This window comes from Nicotiana sylvestris, chromosome 2, assembly GCF_000393655.2.
Source record: "Nicotiana sylvestris chromosome 2, ASM39365v2, whole genome shotgun sequence".
In the NCBI taxonomy this organism is placed as follows: Eukaryota; Viridiplantae; Streptophyta; class Magnoliopsida; order Solanales; family Solanaceae; genus Nicotiana; species Nicotiana sylvestris.
Genome location: NC_091058.1, coordinates 107,220,578 through 107,244,971, shown reverse-complemented (window position 1 = coordinate 107,244,971; position 24,394 = coordinate 107,220,578). Strand labels below are relative to the sequence as shown.

The 24,394-nt window shown below is 37.4% G+C and overlaps 1 protein-coding gene across 1 annotated transcript; it reads right to left on the bottom strand.

Moving 5' to 3' along the window:
* Nucleotides 1–847: 847 nt before the first annotated feature.
* On the bottom strand, nt 848–1,313 carry LOC138885381 (uncharacterized). Its single transcript, XM_070166326.1, has 2 exons — nt 1,173–1,313; nt 848–1,114 (listed from the first exon to the last, which is right to left on the bottom strand). The coding sequence occupies exons 1-2, from the start codon at nt 1,311–1,313 to the stop codon at nt 848–850; spliced, it is 408 nt and encodes a 135-aa protein (XP_070022427.1).
* Between the last annotated feature and the right edge of the window lie 23,081 nt (nt 1,314–24,394).

Genomic DNA, 24,394 nt, shown 5'->3' with positions numbered 1-24,394 from the left:
TCTATGTTTTCCTTTAAATCAACAACCACTACCATCAAGTCATCTCTCTCATTTTCTACACTATTTATTTTTTCATTCAAAACTTCATTTTCTTTTTCAAGATTAGCTATGGTCTCATTTAGATCCACTACACAGACCACTAGATCATCTCTAGATTGTTCAGCATCTCCTAGTTCTATGGTCAAGATCTCCTTATCATTAATAAGGCTATAATATGTATTAATTAGAACATTTTCTAATGACCTTAACTTCTTAGAAGAGTAAGATTTCAGATTTCTCTGAACATCCCTGAAATTTACCTCATCATTTTCATCCTATTTATCATCGTCAGATAGATCCATCAGCACAAACAGTGAGTCATACTTCGTTGCTTTAGTTTCCACTGCTATCATAGAGTTGTTTTCTGCATCTGGTTCCCTTTCTGATTCACTGGAGGAGTCTCTCCAAGTAGCAAGAGCCTGCTTCACAATATTGTCAGCTGCACTTTTTCGACTGAATCATTTGTCTGGAATCGGGTTCCTTTTTGCTGCTTTGTCAGGGTTTTATTTGTATTGCTCCTATTTCAGAAGTGGATAGTCTTTGATGAAATGCCCTAGCTTTCCGCACTTGTGACAGAGATCATTGTACCTTGCCTTACTTGAACTGCCCCTCTTTGATATACCACCATTTCTTCGAACCATATTTTGAAACCTTTTAGTAAGATATGCCATATCACTATCTTCTTCACTTGAGTCATTGTTTTTAGCCTTGAGTACCAGGTTCTTTTCCTTTTTTGGCTCTCTCCTTTCACTGTCTTTCTTTCTTTTCATCTTGTATGTCTTCAGATTACCAATCAACTCATCCATGGTTAGAGTTTGTAGATCTTTAGCTTAACTATGGAATTCACCTTACTCTCCCAAGATCCAGGTAGAACACTGAGAATTTTCCTTACAAGCTTGTTTTTGGGAATAACATCTCCAAGTGAATGAAGCTCATTTGTGATGGATGTGAATCTAGTGTGCATATCTTGTATAGACTCATCATCCTTCATCCTGAAGAGCTCATACTCAGTGGTGAGCATGTCAATCTTGGACTGTTTAACCTGAGTAGTTCCTTTGCAATGCTTCCCATATTTCTTTAGTGGAATCACAAGCTGAGACAATTTTGTACTCATCAGGCCCTATACCACATACCAAGATTTTCATGGCACGATAGTTCTTTTCTACGGCTTTTCTATCAATATTAATGTACTCTTTTCTGTCTTTCGGCACCATTGGTCTAGTTTCTCCAAGCTTCTTCATAGGAACATGTGGACCATCACAGATGATGTCCATAGTTTTGAGTCTTCATCCATTATAAAATCATGCATTCGAGTATTCCACCAGCCGTAGTACTGACCATTGAATCTAGGAGGTCTGTAGGTTGATTGTCCTTCCTCAAAGTTGGGTGGAGCAGCCGTTGAGATCCTTTCTAGGTGTTAACCTTTTATAAAGAACCTGCTCTAAACCAATTGTTAGTTTATATGAGTCCACCGAACTATAGAGTACCTGGTCCTCTATGACTTTCAACTGAGAATACTAATGAAGCAGTAAGTAAAAGAGACACGGGATTTTTACGTGGAAAAATCTCACTCAAGGGGACAAAAACGATGACCTACACCTGTAAGCTTTCAACTTTACTAACTTGTAATCACACTATTACAAGCCACTTTGTAATGACTCTATTAAAAAGACTTCAACTCAACTAACTCGTGATACACTTACCACAAGCCACTTTGTCACTCACTTAGTTACAAAGACTTTAACTTATGACTAACTCTAGTCACAACACAAACTTAGAAGGTTTGTGATTTAGGGTTTCCTAAAACACAGCTTCTAAGAAAGCAAGATAGGAGTTACAATGAAGAACAAATAACAAGATTACAACTCAACTACGGATACACATAGACTCACTGTGAAACTTATCCTTTAGTGGAGTTGTCTTCTTGTTCTTGACACACTAGTGACTTCAATATTGGATCAACACTTTAATGCTTGAGAGAATATCACTAAATGCTCAAGTGAATATCTTGTGCCTTGCACCATGCTGTTATACTACCAAAGACATCACAAGGATGATCTCAATTCTTGGTACACACCTCTTCCCAATGGGAAGTGACTGCTGCACTGTCACGTGTACAGTTGTAGGCTGTCACTTTCTACAGTTGCCTTCTAGCTGTATAGTTGACTTGTACTTCTGTTAGAGAACACCAAGGGATCAGGTCCCTGTCGTTCTCTTTGTATCAGTTCATTAGCTGGAGTTCAGACTGGACTTTGTTCATTTGAAATGTGTACCATGTGAGTCAGGTTCCCTATCTAATTCTTAACAGTAAGTTTGTTAGATCGTCAAAACATAAGAAACATAAGGCAAAGACATTGAAAACCCATCATTGGCTAGGACACGCACACCCTCATCTGCTGGATGTGGTACTACCTGGGGTGGCGGTCAAGTTGGGGTTCATCAAACTAGAAGACAGACTGCTCCTCAACCTGGAGTTGGGAACATGGGTCAACCCCAAGCTACTATACCAGATCAAGTGCAAGGGCAGGGAGTTCAGGACGCTCCACCACTAGTGCCAACTGTTGTACTTATTGTTGCCTTACTGGAAGACACGGTGGCAAGGTTATTGAATGTGTTAGAGGCATTGGTGCCTACTCAAGGTAGAAATTCATCTCTTCAGGCTGCTTTACAGACACAAGCACCTACTCAGACTCAAACTTTCGTAAATAAGGAAGTATCCCTATAAGAGTTTCTGAAATTGAAATCATCAAAATTTACAGGTTCCGATAATTCAGCAGATCCTCAAAGTTTCTTGGATGGGACACTTAAGGCATTAGGTGCTCTAGGATGTCCTAGATACTCTATTCACTAAGTTGTTCAAGAATCATTTTCTTCCAGATAGCTTGATGCAAAAATATGCTAGACACTTTGAGAGATTGGTTCAGACTCCAGATATGGATGCGTCAACATATAACACTAAGTTTTGTAAGCTGGATATATATGATCCTTATTTAGTGCCTACCAAAGAAGCTCGAGTTTAGAGGTTTGTTGATGGATTGGTTGGTTCTCTATACACTACGGTAGCCCCTCATATAAAGACTTTATCCTACTCTGATATAGTCGACCTTGCTAGAGAGATTGAAAACAAGGGACATGATGAGCATGCAACTAGTGATTTACATAAGAAGGCCAAGATAGGAGGGTCTTTCAGTGGCGATTTTAGTGAAAATCAAAGAGCAGGAAATCAGGGACAACAACAACAGGGTTCTCAGACAGGTATACATTTGTCTTCACAGTCCACATACAGACCACATTATAGATAGGGTAATAGGGGAACATCATCTTCTTGACATCATAATTCTGGGCAGATATATGACATTACTCCAGTCTGCTAGACCTGTGGTAGATCACATTTTGGCCAGTGTCGTGTTCTAACTAGAGAGTGCTTTCGATGTGGCTAGTTGGGACATCACTTGAGGGATTGCAATCAGCCTCCGAGAAATTTCAACCAGGCTTCTATTTAGTCTGCTACACCTACTCAGACTACTCGTAATACTTCAGGTGCTACAGGTACAAGAAATAGAGGCCGAGGTGTTGGAGACCGTGCTACTTTGCTCATGCCTCGAATGTTGTGGTTACAGGTATTCTTTCTATCTATTCATTTGATGCACTTGCATTGATTGATCCGGGATCTACTCACTCATATGTGTCCTCATACTTTGCTTTGACATTTAGTAAACAACCTGAGCTATTGAATGATCCTTTTCTAGTTACTACTCCTGTTGGGGAGTCACTATTAGCTGAATATGTGTATCGTGCTTGTCAGATCGGGTTGAGGGTAGAGATACTCTAGATGACCTTATTGTACTTGATATGATTGACTTTGACTTGATGATGGGAATGGATTGGTTATCTTCTTGCTATGCTATCATCGATTGTGATGCAAAGATAGTTAAATTTGAGATACCAAACGAATCCAATTTTGTTTTAAAGGGGGGTCAGGTTCCAGAGACTTGCAAAGTTGTATTTTTCATGAAAGCTCAAGGACTTCTGAAGAAAGGTTGTTTGGGTCTCTTAGCTATTGTAAATGATACAAGAAAGGAAACAGTTAGTATAGAAAATGTACCAGCAGTGAGAGAATTTTCTGATGTATTTCCTGAGGATTTACCAGGATTGCCTCCAGTACGAGAAATAGACTTTGGTATTGATTTGCTACCTGACACACATCCCATATCGATACCCCCATCTCGAATGGCACCAGCAGAGTTGAGGGAGCTAAAGCAACAATTACAAGATTTGTTAGATAAGTGTTTTATTAGACCTAGTGTATCACCATGGGGTGCACCAGTACTGTTCGTAAAGAAGAAAGACGGATCCTTGAGAATGTGCATTGATTACAGGCAGTTGAGCAAGATAACCATACGCAATAAATATCCCTTGCCTCATATAGATGACATGTTTGATCAGTTACAAGGAGCTGCCAACTTTTCAAAGATTGACCTCCGTTCTGGTTATCATCAACTTAAAATCATAGATGAAGATATTTCTAAGACTGCTTTCAGAACTCGATACAGGCACTATGAGTTTTTTATGATGCCTTTCGGACTGACTAATGCACCAGCGACATTCATGGACTTAATGAATATAGTGTTCAAGCCGTTTTTGGTTAGATTTTTAATAGTATTTATTGATGGTATCCTGATATATTCTCGTAGCCAAGGAGAAAACGAGGATCATCTTAACTGTGTTGCAGACATTGCGAGAACATCAACTTTATGTTAAGTTCTCGAAGTGTGAATTCTGGTAAGACTCAGTAGAATTTCTGGGGCATGTTGTATCCAAAGATGGAATTATGGTAGATCCTAAGAAGACCGAAGCTGTGCAGAAATGGCCTAGACCTATTTATCCTATAGAGAATCGCAGCTTTTTGGGCTTAGCAAGTTATTACAAGCATTTTGTGCAGGATTTCTCCAGAATAGCTATGCCACTAACTAAGCTAACACAAAAAATGCAAAGTTTCAGTGGACGGAGGAATGTGATCAAATCTTTTAGAAACTCAAAATATGTTTGACAACTGCACCAATATTAGCCTTACCATCAGGTTCTAGAGGATTTACGGTGTTCTGGGATGCAACGAGGGTGGGACTAGGATGTGTTCTCATGCAAAATGGTCGCATTATTGCTTATGCTTTGAGACAATTGAAAAAGCACGAGCAAAACTATCCTACACACGATTTGGAGATGGCTACAGTGGTATTTGCTCTAAAAATTTGGAGACATTACCTATATGGTGAAACTTGTGAGATTTATACTGACCATAAAAGTCTGAAGTATATCTTTCAGCAGAGAGATCTGAATCTTTGGCAGCGTCGTTGGATGGAACTACTCAAAGACTATGATTGTTCTATTTTGTATCATCCTGGAAAAGCCAACGTGGTGGCTGATGCATTGAGCAGAAAATCTATGGGGAGTATGGCACACATTGCTCCTGCAAACAGACTTTTGGCAAAAGATATTCAGAGACTAGAAGATACAGGTATCAGAATTAGTGTTGAAATTCAGAGGCATTGTATGCTTGTGCTCAGGCCAAGTCTTCATTAGTTGAGCGCATTAAGGGCACCCAATATGAGGATGAGCAATTATGAAAATACAGAGATGAGGCCTTAGCTGATAAAAGCAAGGATATGATTGTTGACAGGGATTGTGTGCTTCGAATGGGTGACAGGCCGACGTAGATGGGTTGAGACATGATATTCTTGAAGAAGCCCACAACTTTAAATACAATATACATCCTGGATCCACAAAATTATACCGTGACCTGAAGCAATTTTATTGGTGGGAAGGTATGAAGAAAAATGTTGCTAACTTTGTTTCTAGTTGTATGACTTGTCAGCAGGTCAATGCTGAGCATCAACGACCCGCAGGACTACTACAACAAATTGATATTCTAGAGTGGAAATGGGAAAGAATTACTATGGATTTTGTCACTAGTCTACCACGAACCCTTAGAGGTTATGATTCAGTGTGGGTAATTGTAGATCGACTGACAAAATCAGTACACGTTTTGCTAGTGAAGACTACATATGGTGGAGTGAGGTATGCACAGATATTTATGAACGAAATTGTCTGACTTCACAGAGTTCCAGTATCCATCATCTCTGATAGAAGATCATAGTTCACTTCACGCTTTTGGAAATCTTTTCAAGAAGCATTGGGTACATGAGTAGATCTTAGTACTGCATTTCATCCACAGACAGACGGGCAGTCGGAACGTACTATACAGATCTTGGAGGATATGTTGAGAGCTTGTATTCTTGAGTTTGGAGTTACTTGGGACACTGATCTACCTTTGGCTGAATTTGCTTACAACAATAGCTTCCAGTCCAGTATTCAAAGGGCACCATACGAAGCATTGTATGGTAGAAGATGTCGTTCTCCTATCAGGTGGTTTGAAGATGGTGAGTCTAACTTATTAGGACCTAACTTAGTACAAAAAGCTATGGACAAGGTCCAGTTGATCAGACAGAGATTGCTTGAAACTCAAAGTAGACAAAAGTCTTATGCTGATTAGAGAAGAAGAGATTTAGTGTTCACAATTGGGGACAAAGTGTTCATATGAGTCTCTCATATGAAAGGTGCGATTTGGGAAAAGAGGTAAGCTGAGCCCCAGGTTTATAGGACCGTATGAGATACTAGACTGAGTGGGAGTTGTGGCTTATTGTTTGGCACTTCCTCCTGAGTTGTCCTTTATTCATCCAGTGTTTCACGTCTCAATGCTAAGGAAATGTATATCAGACTCATCTCAGGTGCTTGAAGCACCTGCTATACCGCTTGATGAGAAGTTGTCTTACAAGGAAGAACCGATAGCTATTGTTGATAGGCAAGTAAGAAAGCTACGGTCAAAAGAAATTGAGTTCGTAAAAGTCTTATGGCGAAATCATACAGTTGAAGAAGCTACTTGAGAAATAGAGGATACTATGCGAGTCAAGTATCCCCATTTGTTTCAGTCTACAGGTACGTACTTGAGTTAAATTCAGGGACCGAATTTCATAAGTTGGGGAGGATGTCATACCCTATACCTTTTTAATAAGGGTGTATTGGTCATTAGTATAATAATGATTATTATTATTATTATTATTATTATTATTATTATTATTATTATTATTATTATTATATTAATAATAAGTATAAGAAACTAACTATGAAAAAAACAAAAAAAATGAAACAAAATGAAACAAAATCAGAAAAGGGAAAATAAAAGAGAACAAGAACAAAGGAAAGTGGAAGGGAGAAGTACGCTGACTTTAGTGTTCTACCTAAATTAGGATTAGGATGGTAATTATGGAAGCTACATATGACTTCCATGTCTGCTATGGAAACCTAAGATACCCAATTTGAATAGGAATCAAATGCCTAGGTTTTTCTTTTTACATGTATAAATAGCAGCTTGGTATCGGCATACCGCATAGTCTTCCTCTCGCAGCAAATAATTTTTGGAAAAGGGTTTTAGGTTTTAAAAGCATTTCGTTATTTTGAAGCCAACACTTGAAATCTTACTTCCGATTGATTGGAGGAATTTGTATGAATTGCTCGACGTAAAGCATTTGACATTTCGACATGGGTACTGTGAATAGTAACCTTACCTCAATTTGTATTTCTACAACTAGCATGATTTACATATGATTTTAATATGAACATGTTACCGACTATTTTGAATTTGCGGGTGGGACAAGTCCTTTACTCGATATAATACTACTATATTTATTTTAGATGATTACAGTCATTCTGAATATTCTCATTGTTACTGAATATGTTATAGCATTACTTGAGATAAGATTTACCATAATCGAAACAAAGTTACATGGTTTGATAAGAATCGAAATGCCCTAATTGTTTTAAAGTATTTTCCTATAAGTATATAAGGATTACAGAGACAAGTATAAATGGGAGTAGACTTTGAAGGATCCCGTAGTTAACGGCGGGTTCGTTAGACGTGGTGCACCTTGTATTTACCGACTACAGAGTACATTTATAGCCCTCGCTTGTGGGAAGATAGAACTAGCATACCCTTACCGATTTCCTTCAGGTAGGGACTACCATTATATTTAACTTCTTGCAAAGAAGTCCACAGTTATACCGGTTACATGATCCATTCATTGAAACTTCCCAAATGTGACTATTGATATTATACATTGGTTACCGAGCTTATTACTGAATTGTTAATTGTATTATACTACAAGAAAATCATGATGAGACTGAAAATTATTTATTATTTCTGAAAGGGCATTTTTATGTTATTTTCTATTTGAGATACTAGCATATTTTCTGACTCGTTTCCAATAAAAACCGTTATGGTTAAGTGTTATTACTCACTGAGCTAGCGACTCATTCCCCGCTAATTATTTTTTTCAGAGACAGCAGTTGATGCGGACGAGGAATTCGTTAGTTAGAGCGCACAGGTTGATAGTTCTTGGTGAGACTTGCACTTGTTCGCGTGGGCGGAGATTTTATTTATTGTTATGGTCTTTTCATTGAACTCTTAGAGTCGCTCCATAGTCATTATTTTAGTGTCATGCGTTCTTTTGTTATTATAGTCTTATGTTGAGTATCGTTCTCATTTATCAAAATTGGAGATAAATTAATATTTCTAGTGGTTAGTTGGTAGTTTAGTTATGGTGGAGACTTGTTTTGGTTAATTGATAAGTTGTCGATTTGTTGGTTTGATGTTAGGATGTTTTGTTGTTGATTTTGAGACAATGAAATTTTTTTGGGATAGTCCAAAAATAGGGGAAACTCTGTCCGATTTTCTGTAAAATACCGATGAGGCTTACTTGGGGGCACTTGCTCCTAAGCGTTGGTCACGATCCTAAATTGGGTCGTGATAGATCCCTTAGGGGGTCAGTCGCTAATTCAACTATTAGTGCTGAGGAAGGTTTATTCAAAGGAGTCAATGAGCCACGTGGTAAAGACAATGTGATTGAAGTTGGTGAAGGTCCCAGTAATTGTGATGTGCAACTCAGTGGCTAAGATCTCGAGTTTGGTAATTATAAAGCACATCATTTCCTCATCGGGAAGGAGTCTTGGCAGTTCATTTTGACATCTTTTCTGCTATCTGGTTATTTCAGAGTTGTATCCCAGATTTTATCTTGTTTGTTCTGGTGATTCAAACCCTTCTATCTTCTTTTGCTTGTTTCTAGGGGTCTTGTTAGTTTGTTTTGCGTCTCTAAGTCTATCAACTAGGGTTGTTTCAGGGCTTTAATATAGATTTTATTCTGCTGTTCAAACCCTTCCATCCTTTGGTCAAATAAGATTTTATTTTTATGTTATTTACAGTTTTGGTTTAATTCTTTTCTTATATATAGTTCTTTTTAGGCTAGTTCTAGTGACATGACATGTATGCGGAGTTTTTAGCCAGATCTTGAATGCCAATCTAACCATGGAATAATGAAACATAGTTTTGAATATGATAAAAAAATGCATTTGAGGAAACAGATAAAGATTCACGCATTCTGAGATAACCTAAAGCTTGAATTGAGTGAAACTGAGACAGTTAGTCTGGGAAATCAAGAGGTTGATAAGAGCATACAACAAGGAAACGTCTCTCAAACAGTTTGAGGTAGATCAGTCAGATATGAAATGCGTTCTTCCATATCAAGCTGAAGCTAAAGGCAAGTTCACCCCAAACTAGTAGGGGTCGTTCATTGTGACAAGAGTGCTGCCCAATGGTGCTTTGTATTTAACTGATATAGAAGGCAAATGTATAGATATGGCTATCAATTCTGATGCAGTCAAGAGATATTATGTGATAACAACTAGGTCGGGAATCCAAATTAGAGTAAGAATTTGAGAAGTAAATGCGGAAGCAATAACAACAAGGAATTGAACAACTAGAATTAAAGAGACGAAAATAAAGGATATGGGACGAATTCAAGGAAAGAATTCCAAGAACTTCCAAGAACGTAAGTTCTATAGCCTTGACAAGATCAAAGTAACAACGTCTTGATTTATGGAAGAAATCAAACGCCTTTACTTAAAAAGCAAATCAAAACAATAGATTCGGATCTTGACCACTTTACGAGTAACTTGAGACAACAATTAATAACTAGTATTAATCGCCTTCTAAGAATACCACAAAGGAATCAAAGATATCATAAAAGAGAAGTAATCTTACTACCTTGAACTAAGAACTAGTAAAGGTTGAAAGATAAATCTCAAAGCACAAGTAACAAAGGTTCAAAAGAACTCTCAAAGTATGATATACTTAATCAATAAATGTTGTGTCTTATGAATGAGAAGAACTCCTTATTTATAGGAGTTAAAAGCACTTAAAATAATGTAGGGGGTTGCTAAAAAGTCATCTAAATTAGGTAGGGGGCTGCTAGGGGTCACAATAGCCATCAAACTTAGGTAGGTGGCTCCTAAGGGGTAACAAAAGCCATCAAAATTAAGTGGGGGGCGGCCAAATCCTTTTGGGGCAGATTTGGGCCTTAAAACTATTAGTTTGGGCCATTGGTTTGGACTCCAATTGGGCTCCTTTTGAAACACCCCCTTTTGGACCTCTTTTAAGGTCATTTTGAGCCTTATTGGTGGACTTCAAGGGCTGATTTGGTAACCCAATCTTCCTCCTCTTGGACTTCAATTTGGACTACCAAATAATTGTAAAACTTGGACAATTCATCTCCTTTGGGCTTGAGCTCTTCCTCTACAATTAAAAGCTTCTTTATTTGCCATTGAAGTCTAGCAACCTTAGCTTGCAACTCTTTAGCTTGAGATCTTGTAAATGGCCTTGGAGCTTCCAAAACTCTATCATCTCTATCATTGTCCTTAACTATATCCTTGTTCTTGATGCTATCATTCCCCCCTTCTTGAAAAGAATTCGTCCTCGAATTCGATCCTACATCAAACAAAGATAAGTCAGCAACATTAAATGTGGCACTTACTTGGAACTCACCAGGAAGGTCCAACTTGTAAGCATTGTCTCCAATCCTTTCAAGGACTTGAAATGGGCCATCTCCTCTAGGATGCAACTTTGACTTCCTTTTGGAAGGAAATCTCTCCTTTCTAAAGTGAACCCAAACTAAATCTCCAGGTTTAAAAATAACTTGCTTTCGTCCCTTATTCTTTCTCAAGGCAGTTTGCTCATTTTTCTTCTCAATTGCAAGCCTTGTTTGTTCATGAATTTTTTTCATCATCTCAGCCTTTGTCCTACCATCAAGATTAGCAATATCATTAGTTTGTAATGGTAATAAATCAAGGGGAGTGAAGGGATTAAAACCATAAACAACCTCAAAAGGAGACATACCTGTAGAAGAATGAATTGTTCTATTGTAAGCAAATTCAATCATAGGTAAGTGATCTTCCCATGAAGTTAATTTACCTTTCAAAACAGCCCTCAACATGTTTCCTAAGGTTCTATTAACTACTTCAGTTTGTCCATCAGTTTGTGGGTGACAAGAAGTAGAAAACAACAATTTAGTACCTAACTTCCCCCAAAACACACGCCAAAAGTGGCTCAAAAACTTAGCATCCCTATCACTAACAATAGTTCTAGGTATACCATGAAATTTGACAACCTCTTTTACAAAAAGATCAGCAACATGTGAGGCATCATTAGTCTTTAAACAAGGAATAAAATGAGCCATTTTGGAGAACCTATCTACCACAACAAATATACTATCCTTACCATATCTTGTTCTAGGCAAACCTAACACAAAATCCATGGAAATATCAATCCAAGGCGAAGTAGGAACAGGTAATGGCATGTAAAGACCATGTGGTAACACTTTAGATTTAGCTTGTTTACATTCCAAACACTGTGCGCACATTCTTTCAACATCTTTTCTCATTCCAGGCCAAAAGAAATTTTCGGCCAGTATGTCTAGTGTCTTTGGGACTCCAAAGTGTCCCATAAGCCCTCCACAATGTGCTTCCCTTACAAATACTTCACGTAAAGAGCAATTAGGAATACACAACTTATTTTCCTTAAAGAGAAAGCCATCTTGGAGGTTAAACCTCTCAAAAGGACTCAACTTACAATCTGCAAAAATTTTGCCAAAATCAACATCATTAGCATAAAGTCCCTTGATTTGATCAAAACCCATTAATTTAGAAGTCAGGGTAGAAACTAAGACATACCTCCTTGAAAGTGCATCAGCAACAACATTTTCTTTCCCTTGTTTGTAAGAAATTACATAAGGAAACGTTTCAATGAATTCAACCCACTTAGCATGCCTTCTACTAAGCTTACCTTGACTCTTCAAGTATTTCAAGGATTCATGATCAGTTTTAATGACAAACTCTCTTGGCCACAAGTAATGTTGCCATGTGGCTAAAGCCCTTACCAAAGCATATAGCTCTTTGTCATAAGTGGAATAGTTCAATGTGGCTCCACTTAACTTTTCACTAAAGTAGGCAATAGGTTTAGAATCTTGCATCAAAACAACACCTATTCCTTTGCCCGAAGCATCACATTCAATTTCAAAAGATTTAGAAAAATCAGGCAATTGTAACAATGGAGCAGAACATAACTTTTCTTTCAACAAGTTAAAAGCATCATCTTGTTCTTTTCCCCATTTAAAAATCTTATCCTTTTTAATAACTTCAGTTAAAGGAGAAGCAATGGTACTAAAGTCTCTCACAAACCTCCTATAAAAACTAGCAAGTCCATGAAAACTCCTAACTTCAGTTACACTCTTAGGTTTAGGCCATTCTTTTATTGCTTTGATTTTCTCTTCATCAACCTCAACTCCTTTAGAACTAACTACAAAACCCAAGAAAATCACACGATCCACATAAAAAGTACACTTTTTAAGATTAGCAAATAAAAATTGCTTTCTAAGAACTTCAAAAACTTGTTTTAGGTGTTCTACATGCTCTTCTAAAGTGTTAGAAAAGACCAAGATATCATCGAAGTACACCACAACAAATTTTCCATGAAAATCCTTAAAAACATGATTCATTAATCTCATGAAAGTACTAGGTGCATTAGTCAAGCCGAAAGGCATAACTAACCACTCATAAAGCCCATATTTGGTCTTAAAAGCAGTTTTCCATTCATCTCCAGGATTCATTCGAATCTGATGGTAACCACTTTTTAGATCAATTTTAGAAAAGATTTTGGATCCATGTAATTGATCCAACATGTCATCAAGACGAGGAATAGGGTGGCGATACTTTACCGTAATCTTGTTGATTGCTCTACAATCCACGCACATCCTCCAAGTTCCATCCTTTTTTGGTACCAATAGGACGGGAACCGAGCAAGGGCTCATGCTCTCTCTCACAAAACCTTTCTCAAGCAACTCCTCAACTTGCCTTTGAAGTTCTTTTGTCTCTTCTGGATTACTCCTATAGGCTGGCCTATTTGGGATTTGTGATCCAGGTACAAAATCAATTTGATGCTCAATGCCACGTAAAGGTGGCAATCCATTAGGAATATCTTCTGGAAAGACATCTTCAAAATCCTGCAAAAGAGAAGAAATACTACTTGGCAAAGAAGAAGTTAGCAACTCAGAATTAATCAAAGTCTCTTTGTAAGTAAGTAGTATTATGGGCAGCCCCTCTTTTCTTGCATTTAAACACTCTTTGGTTTTTATATAAAAACTCTCTTTTTTTCTTTCCTTAACCTCTTTCCTCTCACCAAGACTGTCTATTTTTTCATTCAAACCCTTTTTTATCTCTTCTCTCAAATTGCTGCCCTCTCTCTCTTTCTCTCGGCCATCTCTCTTTTTTTCTAATTCTTGGCCTTCTTTCTTTTCTTTTTCCTCAAGCTCACTTTTTATCTCTCCCCTTGGTTTTCCCATTGTTTCTCTTAATCTCTTTTGATCTTCAAACACTTGAGAAGGAGATAAAGGTGCAAGAGTAAATTTCCTGCCATTTAGTTCAAGAGAATATCTATTCTTTCTTCCATCATGAAAAACATTCCTGTCATACTGCCAAGGACGACCCAGTAAGATATGACAAGCTTGCATAGGTATTATGTCACAAAGAATATCATCCTTATATCTACCAACATTAAATGAAATCATGCACTGTTTGTTTACCTTTAGTTCACCACTATCATTTAACCATTGGAGTCTATATGGAGTAGGGTGTTTCATGCATGCAAGTCCCAATTTTTCCACAAAGTATGAACTCACCACATTAGCACAACTACCACTATCAATGATCATAGAGCAAGTTTTTCCCTTTATCCCACACCTAGTATGGAATATATTCTCCCTTTGTTCTTCACTATTGCTTGCCAAATTGATAGTCATAATCCTTCTAACTACCCCAATCATGCCCTCATTAGGTAGTTCTACATCATCTTCATCACTCACATCTCCCTCTTCTTCTCCCTCACCTTTTTCACTCTCATATCCTCCATCTTCTCTAAGAATGATGTTTCTTCTACTTGGACATTCATGCATCATATGTCCCCTTCCTTTACATTTATGACATTGAATAGAACTAGAAGGTGTAAAAGGTTTAGGGTTAAAGGTTTTACCTCCCTCTTTGTTCTCAAATTTACCTTTACCCTTGTCTTCTTGAGGTCTAGAAGAACTCTTCATTTCATTATATGGCCATGGCTTCTTGGAGATGGTGCTTGTCCGACCTTTCCACGAGCTAGTCTGCTTTCTTTTATTTTGATTTTCTATCTTTACAGACAAATCAACTAACTCATCTATTGTTACATATTGTTGTAATTCTACTACATCAGCTATTTCCTTATTTAAACCATTTAAAAACCTAGCCATTGTAGCCTCTTCTTCCTCTGTACAATTAGCTTGGATCATAGCCATATCCATAGCCTTAAAGTACTCATCCACAGACATGGACCCTTGCTTCAATGTTTGAAGACGTTGTTGTAGCTCTCTTTGAAAGTGTGATGGCACGAATCTCTTCCTCATCACCCTCTTCATCTCAGCCCAAGTAGCAACTGGTGCTTGTCCTTCTTGCAATCTGTCCCTAGCAAGCTTTTTCCACCAAATAGCAGCATAGTCAGAAAACTCAACAACAGCAAGTTTAACTTTCTTACCCTCAGAGTAGTTATGACAATCAAAGATGGCTTCAACCTTTCTCTCCCAATCAAGGTACAAGTCTGGGTCCCTTGCTCCCTTGAATGATGGCATCTTCATCTTTATACTACTTATATTATCATCTTCTACTCTACCTCTTTGTCCCCTCCTATCTCTTCCCACCCTATCAAAATCAATATCATTAAAATCATCTATAGGGTTTTCTTGATTTACAATGGGAGCATGGGGTACATTTCTCCTAGCTTGGGGTCTAACATTATTTTCCCTCCTAAGTTCAGCTATTGTATCATTTTGATCAGCAATGGTATCCCTCATCTCTTGGAGTTGCAAATTCAACCTTTCAAATTGTTGATGCATAGCTTGCAAGGTAAAATCATTTCTTGCTTTGATTTCAGCTTCTTGGAGAACCCTTCGTTCATCATCACTACCTGTACGCGACATCTTTAAAAAAAAAGTGTAAACTGTATCACAAAACTTAGCTCTTTTTTTTTTCTCGGAATAACCTTTGAACAAAATACTTTGTAGATTTATAATTAAACCCAACTCGTATGAAATTCTTAGTAGTAAAATTCAGATTTTTGGGGAACTAATGAAAGAAAAACCAAATCCTAGAACTATTAGGCTCGGTTGAAACATGACGCGAACAAAAAGGAAAGGATTATATGTTTAGATTAGAAAGAGTAAGAAAATCTAGGATCCCCTCTTCTTGTTTCCTTTGTTAATTTTTGGTAACAAATTAGATACAAAAGAAATATCCCGGAGAGCACGCAATTCTATTTTTTGTTCTAAAAACTGATTTTCGTTTTTTTATTTTCTTTTCTTTTCTTTGCTCTTAGTATTCAAGAAATTCCAAGACTTACCAAGAACGAAATCTTGATAAAAACCGCTCTGATACCACTTGATAACAACTAGGTCGGGAATCCAAATTAGAGTAAGAATTTGAGAAGTAAATGCGGAAGCAATAACAACAAGGAATTGAACAACTAGAATTAAAGAGACGAAAATAAAGGATATGGGACGAATTCAAGGAAAGAATTCCAAGAACTTCCAAGAACGTAAGTTCTATAGCCTTGACAAGATCAAAGTAACAACGTCTTGATTTATGGAAGAAATCAAACGCCTTTACTTAAAAAGCAAATCAAAACAATAGATTCGGATCTTGACCACTTTACGAGTAACTTGAGACAACAATTAATAACTAGTATTAATCGCCTTCTAAGAATACCACAAAGGAATCAAAGATATCATAAAAGAGAAGTAATCTTACTACCTTGAACTAAGAACTAGTAAAGGTTGAAAGATAAATCTCAAAGCACAAGTAACAAAGGTTCAAAAGAACTCTCAAAGTATGATATACTTAATCAATAAATGTTGTGTCTTATGAATGAGAAGAACTCCTTATTTATAGGAGTTAAAAGCACTTAAAATAATGTAGGGGGTTGCTAAAAAGTCATCTAAATTAGGTAGGGGGCTGCTAGGGGTCACAATAGCCATCAAACTTAGGTAGGTGGCTCCTAAGGGGTAACAAAAGCCATCAAAATTAAGTGGGGGGCGGCCAAATCCTTTTGGGGCAGATTTGGGCCTTAAAACTATTAGTTTGGGCCATTGGTTTGGACTCCAATTGGGCTCCTTTTGAAACACCCCCTTTTGGACCTCTTTTAAGGTCATTTTGAGCCTTATTGGTGGACTTCAAGGGCTGATTTGGTAACCCAATCTTCCTCCTCTTGGACTTCAATTTGGACTACCAAATAATTGTAAAACTTGGACAATTCATCTCCTTTGGGCTTGAGCTCTTCCTCTACAATTAAAAGCTTCTTTATTTGCCATTGAAGTCTAGCAACCTTAGCTTGCAACTCTTTAGCTTGAGATCTTGTAAATGGCCTTAGAGCTTCCAAAACTCTATCATCTCTATCATTGTCCTTAACTATATCCTTGTTCTTGATGCTATCATTATGTATGATTTCTTTGTTTGTCTTCAATTGCGTTATTTGTATTTGGCATGTTTTAGAGATTGGAATGACGAAGACATTTTATTCTGCTACCCAAACACTTTTATCCTTTGATTCCCCTTTTGAGCGTTGTTTGTTTTCTTTCATACCCTTCTTTTGGAATCAGACGTAAATTAAAAAATGGAAAAGGAAAAGGAAAAGAAAATAAAAACCAAAGTGAGAAAAAGAATGGAAAGGAAAGAAGAAAAGAAAAGGAAAAAAAAAAGAAGAAAAGAAAAAAAAGGGAAGAAGAAAAAGAAAAGTAACAAAAATAAAATAACTTTTATGCTTGAACTACGTTCGACCTGATTCCTTTTAAGAATACGTAGGCATCCTTACACCGTTCGGTCCCCTCAAAATAGAAATTCAAGATTCCCCAGTCCAAAAGAAACTGGGGCAGAAGTTCTGGTTTTGCAAAAGATCTGATTCCAAATGTTATAATTTTGAACCCCTTCATCTTAAGCTATCTTGAGCCTGCATGTCACCTTTTCTTTTTAACCCTGTCCAAAAAGCCTACACTATGGTCCAAAGAAAGATCTTCCGATCAATATTTGAGGATGCCAAGTCAGGTGAGTAAGAGGTATGATCCACATCATGGGTAACACTTTGTTCGTGGGCACAAGGAAAAATGAATAAAATTAGAGAGTCTTATTAGTGAAAACCCTCACCGGCACTATAGGGTGATGGAGAGCTAAGAGAAAATTTAAAATGAGAGAGTCTTATTGGTGAAACTCTCGCAGGCACCGTGGGCGTCGGTGAGTTGAGAGATGAACAAATGAGAGAGGTTTGCTGGTGAAAACCCTTCGAGGCACTACAAGCCGAGTGGGTTTCGTGACTTTGCAGAGAGATTAGATTATGGAAATCCTGGTTTTTGAAGTATGAAGATATGGCATGAACTGAAATGTGATTAGTCGAATGGTTTGGGCTAATCATTTCGAAATGCATGTCATGATCACTGGAGCCAGCTGTTTCACTCAGATAAGTCTCCTTTCCATTCTTCTTCAAATAGTCATTTTTGTTCGAAATTTTCCTTGTTATATCTAAATTTAAAAGTCACTTCACTTCGTTTCTTTTGGGTCTATTTTTTCCGAGTTCCTTTCAAGTTAGTCTTGTTAAATAAGCAAGGAAGGATTTCAAAACCTATTACTAGCTTTTTAATTGCACAAAGCGAAGTTTCGGCCAGAGCACATCACAAGTGCCACGATTCATAAATGAGCAGTAAGGTGTTAATTGAAGTTCAGGTGGTCAAGTGATTCGTGAATTTTGAGGAAATGCAAAGGTTCAACAATGGTCAGGATAGAAATGTCATACAACAAGTTGAGTGTAAGAGATTCAGATTCAGAGGTTTTGTGGTCAAGGTTCGATCAGAAGGTCAAACAATTCTTTGCTAGCCCGAAGCAGTTAATCAGAACGAAGCATGGCAATGGCAAAAGCAGACACTTTCAGCAAGGATTCCACAAACTAACCACACCACCTTTTCAAACTGACAAGATTTTCTTTATTTGAAACAAGGGCAGGAAATTTTGTTTGCTCTGCAGGAATCCTTCATGAGGAAAACATGTTCTAGATAAGTTCAGTTTTAAACATCAGGACCCTCCTGGATAATGGGATTTAATTTCATGTTTTCAGGGCCCTCCTGGATAATAGGGGTCCTGCATAATGGGATTTAATTTCACGTTTTTCAGGACCCTCCTGGATAATGGGATTTAGTTTTAAGTTTTTAGGACTCTCCTAGATAATGAGATTTAGCATAAGTTTTACCTTTAGGAAATAGAATTTAGCTTTCAAGTTTTCACTCTTAAGATGAGATTTAATTTTAGTTTTCAGGACCCTACTGGATAATGGGATTTAGCTTTTAAATTCTTAGAACTCTTTTGTATAACAAGATTCGATTAATACTCACAGATGTTCCCGGTACCAAACTGGGGCAGAAAAGTTTCTTTTGTTTTGTCTGTTTTATTTTAAGCCAGAGGAAGGCGCTCACCTGGAGAACGAGGGAAGTAATTTCAACTATTAAGTCAGTGGTAGGCGCCCACCTGGAGAACGAGAGAATTCTTTTCAAGTTGTAAGCCAATATCAGGCGTCCACCTGGAGAATGGGGGAATTTATTTTAAGTTCAAGTCATTGGCAGGCGCCCACCTGGAGAATGAGAGAATTTATTTCAAGTTCAAGTCATTAGCAGGCGCCCACCTGGAGAATGAAGGAATTTATTTCAAGTTCAAGCTATTGGCAGGCACCCCCTAAAGAATGAGGGAATTATTTCAAAGTTCAAGTCAATGGCAGGCGCCCACCTGGAGAATGGTGGAATTTATTTCAAGTTCAAGCTATTGGCAGGCGCCTACCTGGAAAATTAGGGAATTATTTCAAAGTTTAAGCTATTGGTAGGCTCCCACCTGGAGAATGAGGGAATTATTTCAAAGCTCAAGTCATTGGCAGGCGCCCACCTGGAGAACGAGGGAATTATTTCAAAGCTCAAGTCATTGGCAGGCGCCCACTAGGAGAATGAGGGAATTCAGTTCAAGTTTTAAGTCAGTAGTAGGCACCCACCAGGAGAACGAGGGAATTCATTTCAAAGTTTAAGTCAGTAGCAGGCGCCCACCTGGAGAACGAGAGAATTCATTTCAAGTTGTAAGTCAGTTGTAAGGGAATTCATTCATGTCTTAAGTCATTAGCAAGCATCCACCCTGGAGAACGAGGGAATTCATTTCAAGTTGTAAGTCAGTTGTAGGCGCCCACCTGGAGAACGAGGGAATTCATTTCAAGTTTAAGTCAGAGGCAGGCACCCACCTGGAGAATAAGGGAAGTCATTTCAGAATACAATTCAAGTTAGAAGTAGCAGAAGCTTGCGGTAAGAATGCGAGTCGATAGTCCGAGATGACCAACAGAAGTAGTCTCAATCCAGAATAAAAGAAAATAAAAAAAAGAAGTGAATCCAAAATGCAGAAGCAGAGAAAGATATGAACTGTTCAAGACGTGGTTGAAGTCACGAGTACTGCATGTCCGGTCTTGATCTGAAGAAGACGTGGAAAAATGAATCAGCACCTGCAGCTAGCAGGCATGGAGGTTCAAATGAAAAGTCTGCATGAAGAGCCATTCAAGACTCAAGGTTAAGCTTCAGAAGACTTATAGATAGGAATCTTGTAACTCATAGCTGCAGGCTTAGTTTGTCTTTTTTTCATTTTTGATTTTGATGTAATAACAAGATCATGACCAGGAACCTCGACGGAACGATACCTCACTCGACTCTCTCCTCATCTTATCACACTCCATCACTTCATTCACCTTTGAACTACATGTGGCCTAAGTCCTTTATAGCCAAGGATATTAGGCAGCTCAGATACTAGGGCAAGTCATAATCTTTTGTCCACCTTTGTTTTGTTTTGAATAAGCTCCGGGTCATAAACCAACCGCGTTGCTTATTGTTATTTGCTCTTAAAACTCTTCGTGTTTCCAAGCAAAGAAGGACAACTATAAGCACGTAATTTTTGACCCGCGCAACTTTTAAAAGTACTCCCTCTGTTCCAATTTATGTGAACCTGTTTGACTAGGCACGGAGTTTAAAAAAAATGAAGACTTTTGTGGTCCTAAACAAGTCAAAAAAGGGCCCAGTGTGTGGTTATAAAAGCTTTTCATCAAGGGTAGAATTGTAAGTTAAAGCTAAATTGTTACCAAATTTAGAAAGAGATCATTCTTTTTGGAACAGACCAAAAAGAAAATAGATTCACATAAACTGGAACATAGGGAGTAGTATTTTAGAAATATTTACTTATTTTTATTTTTATAGGATTTCAGTCAACTTTTAGTTTTAATTTTAAAACATAAGTTTTAAAAAAAAGCACAAAAAATAGTTTTACAACTATTTTTTTAGCTTATTAGTATTTTATAATATTTATAACATTTATAAAAATACCAAAAATATTTTTATTTTAATATACACTTCACTTTTAATAGATAATTCTTATCAACTAAGATTAATTAGTATATTATGATAGTATTTTTATTTTTATTCAATAAGAAAGAATTGAATTTGGGCCAATTGAGAGTTTATTTTCGGATTTTAGTGGCCCAGCAAGACAAATACCCATTCTTCCCAACTCATTAGCCCACTCTCCACTTAAAATGCAAGATTTAATCTTAATCATCTATTTCCTTCTAATCCAATGACCATCATCCCTCTCCACCTCCATATAAAATACTCAATTATAGAAATCCTATCCCAATTCGTAAAACTCTAAGGAGCAATTGTTTCCCCTCCCAAAAAGAAGATCTAATTTGCAAAGAACATAATTCCATTCTATAAAAATCTTCCTCGCCTCACACAACATCGGGAGGACACAACCGCACAATCAAAGGCGTTGGTAATTGTAGCTGTATATAGTTGTACTAAGTTTGAACCATTGCCACACAGACGTAATTAATGCAACGATGATTCTTATTGCCATTGCTTTCTTGGTAAAGTTGCCATTTAAGTTGAAGAAATCTATGGTTAAAGCTGCAATTGAGGGAAAAGAGATCTAAACACAAAAGAACAAAAAATTGGAGATTATCTCCTGATTTCATGTAAAACATTCATTGCTGAAGGTGCATCTTCTTTTTTATATATGATGATTCAACAATATTTTGGTTTTGGTTTGTTTTCTTTAGTCAAATATTTATTGGTTTTGATTATTTGTTCCTACATTTAGCACATATGCTAATTTGAATGAGATTTTGTTGTTTGAGTGTTATCAGTGATTTTAATGCATTATTCTCTATTATTGTGATTATAATTTTATAGGAACAAACATGGACTTTAAAGTTAATAAATTGGGTCATATAAGTCAATACAAGGTTTACTAGGCATGTTTGGGGTCTACGTCTTTTATTGATACAAATTAATAGGATTTAGCTATGATATCATTTTCGTTTGCTTCATTCTGTTTGGAGCATTTTAGTTTCTTTTTGGTTCAGTTGTTCTCATCCAGATGTTTCACTTATTAGATATTTGGGACCAAACTAGCTGTTGAAAAATTTAATCTTATCGTAGTATATGTTCCAATTTTATGTTTCTTGCTAATTCTTGGCACAATCTCTTTCCTATGTATTTCGTTTACTACCTTATTTTACTGTGCTACTGAGAAAGTGACACTTAGTGTCTTTGGATTATTTTTGAGTACTAACAAAATCCCAAGCAAGAGCACTTAGATATTAGTCAGTCACCGCTCCAAAAGTTGACCCATTTTTCTACATTAATTTTCATAATTTATGGCCTCACTATAAATCTCAAAATAGTTAGGAAAATGATTCATGAACATCGTAGTTTACTTTAGGCGCGTAATTAAATCATCACGGCTATGGGTATAGTTCTCGTGGCATGGTCGTGATACATAATTCCCAAATTTAGGTGCACATTTCATGTGACCTGACCACAACTTCGAACAAAATTGAAATAAGCATGTTGTAGATCGTGGGTACGGTTCCCGTGATGCAATTCGCAATGTGTACACAAACAAACAAGTGCGCGACAATCGCGACTTGTTCAAACAAATTCCATAAATAACTAAAAGCAGTTGAATAAATAAATTAAAGCGGCTAGAAAGTTAAAAATGCACAATAGGTTCTAAACATGTAATAAATTAGATAATTAGGCCAATTTTTAATAGTTGAGCGACTGTGCTAAAATCACGGAATCCGGGAATGCCTAACACCTTCTCCTGTGTTAACAAAATTTCTTACCCGATCTTCTGTGTTCACAGACCAACAAATAGAGTCAATTTCCTCGATTTGAGATTCTAAAATAAACCGGTGACTTGGGACACCATCAAATTATCCCAAGTGGCGACTCTGAATTAGATAAATAATCTCATTTCGATTAATGTCACTTTAATTGAAAAAACTACCTATTCCCCTCGGGAAAGGAGGTATGACAATTAATTAATAATAAATAACTAAATCAAAATATTAGAAAATTTACTATACATAAAAATATTATTAATAAATTTAAGTAATTTAATAATTTCGAGTATCAAGTTACAATGATATAAATATTTATATTAAAATTAACAAATACACATTGATCTATATTACATTAAAGGATATAAATAGATAATGATATTAAATAAAGAGGAAAGCTAATGAAAGTCGTATGAAAACGTGAAATATGTTATCCAACGTGAAGAGGCGGAGGGCATGTGGGTGGGGGTCGCCCTAGAGGTGGAGGCTAGTCAGGTTGGATATTTCAAAGCCTAGTAGAGTTCTTACATGTGTTGTGGCTTAGTCTTCATTACTTGAGCGGATCAAGGCTCGTCAGTACGATGATCCGCACTTGTTGGTCCTCAAAGAAACGATACTATAGGGTGGTGCCAATGAGGTTACTATCGATGAGGATGGTGTTCTGCGACTCCAGGGTCACCTATGTGTTCCTAATGTTCATGGCTTGAGGGAGAAAATTCTAGAGGAAGCACACAATTCTCGGTATTCTATTCACCCAGGTGCTACGAAGATGTATCACAATATGAGGCAACATTATTGGTGGCGGTATCGGAGTGGAAGTGGGAGCGCATTACTATGGACATCGTTGCTGGGTTTCCGTGGACGTTGAGGAAGTTTGATATTATTTGGGTCATTGTCGATAGGCTGACCAAGTCAGCACACTTTATTCTGTAGTGACTACTTACTCTTCAGAGAGGTTGGCCCAGATTTACATTCAGGAGATTATTCAGTTGCATGGTGTTCCTCTTTCTATCATATCAGATAGAGGCCCTCAGTTCACTTCACATTTCTGGAGAGAAGTATAGAGCGAGTTGGGTACCCGGGCTGAGCTCAGCATACTCTTTTATCTGCAGACCGACGGACGGTTGGAGCGAACAATTTAGATTCTATAGGATATGCTCAGAGCATGTGTCATTGACTTCGGAGGGCACTAGGATAGATTCTTGCCCTTGGTCGAGTTTTCTTATAACAATAGTTATCAGTCCATCATTGAGATGGCTCCGTTTGAGGATTTATATGGTCGGCGATGTCGTTTTCCCATTTGATGGTTTGAGCACGGCGAGGCTAAGTTATATGGCACTGATTTAGTGAAGGATGCCTTGGAAAAGGTAAAGTTGATATAGGAGTGGCTTCGCACAACATAGTCCAGATAGAAGAGTTACGTGGATAAGAAGGCACGCGATTTATAATTTATGGTGGGTGAGAAGGTTTTCTTGAAAGTCTCGCCGATGAAGGGCATCATGAGGTTCAGAAAGAAGGGCAATCTGAGCCTAGGGTTTATTGGCTCATTTGAGGTGCTAAGGCGAGTTGGGGATGTTACTTATGAGCTTGCTTTACCTTGCAGTCTATCGGGAGTTCATTCAGTCTTCTATCTGTCAATGCTCTAGAGGTACCATG

What these genes read in the sequence shown, in the direction of transcription:
- LOC138885381 (XM_070166326.1), bottom strand. Translation starts at nt 1,313, where the DNA reads ATGGACATCATCTGTGATGGTCCACATGTTCCTATGAAGAAGCTTGGA. An exon ending in ATCGTGCCATGAAAATCTTG is followed by an intron (nt 1,115 to 1,172) that starts GTATGTGGTATA and finishes ATTCCACTAAAG; the next exon opens with AAATATGGGAAGCATTGCAA.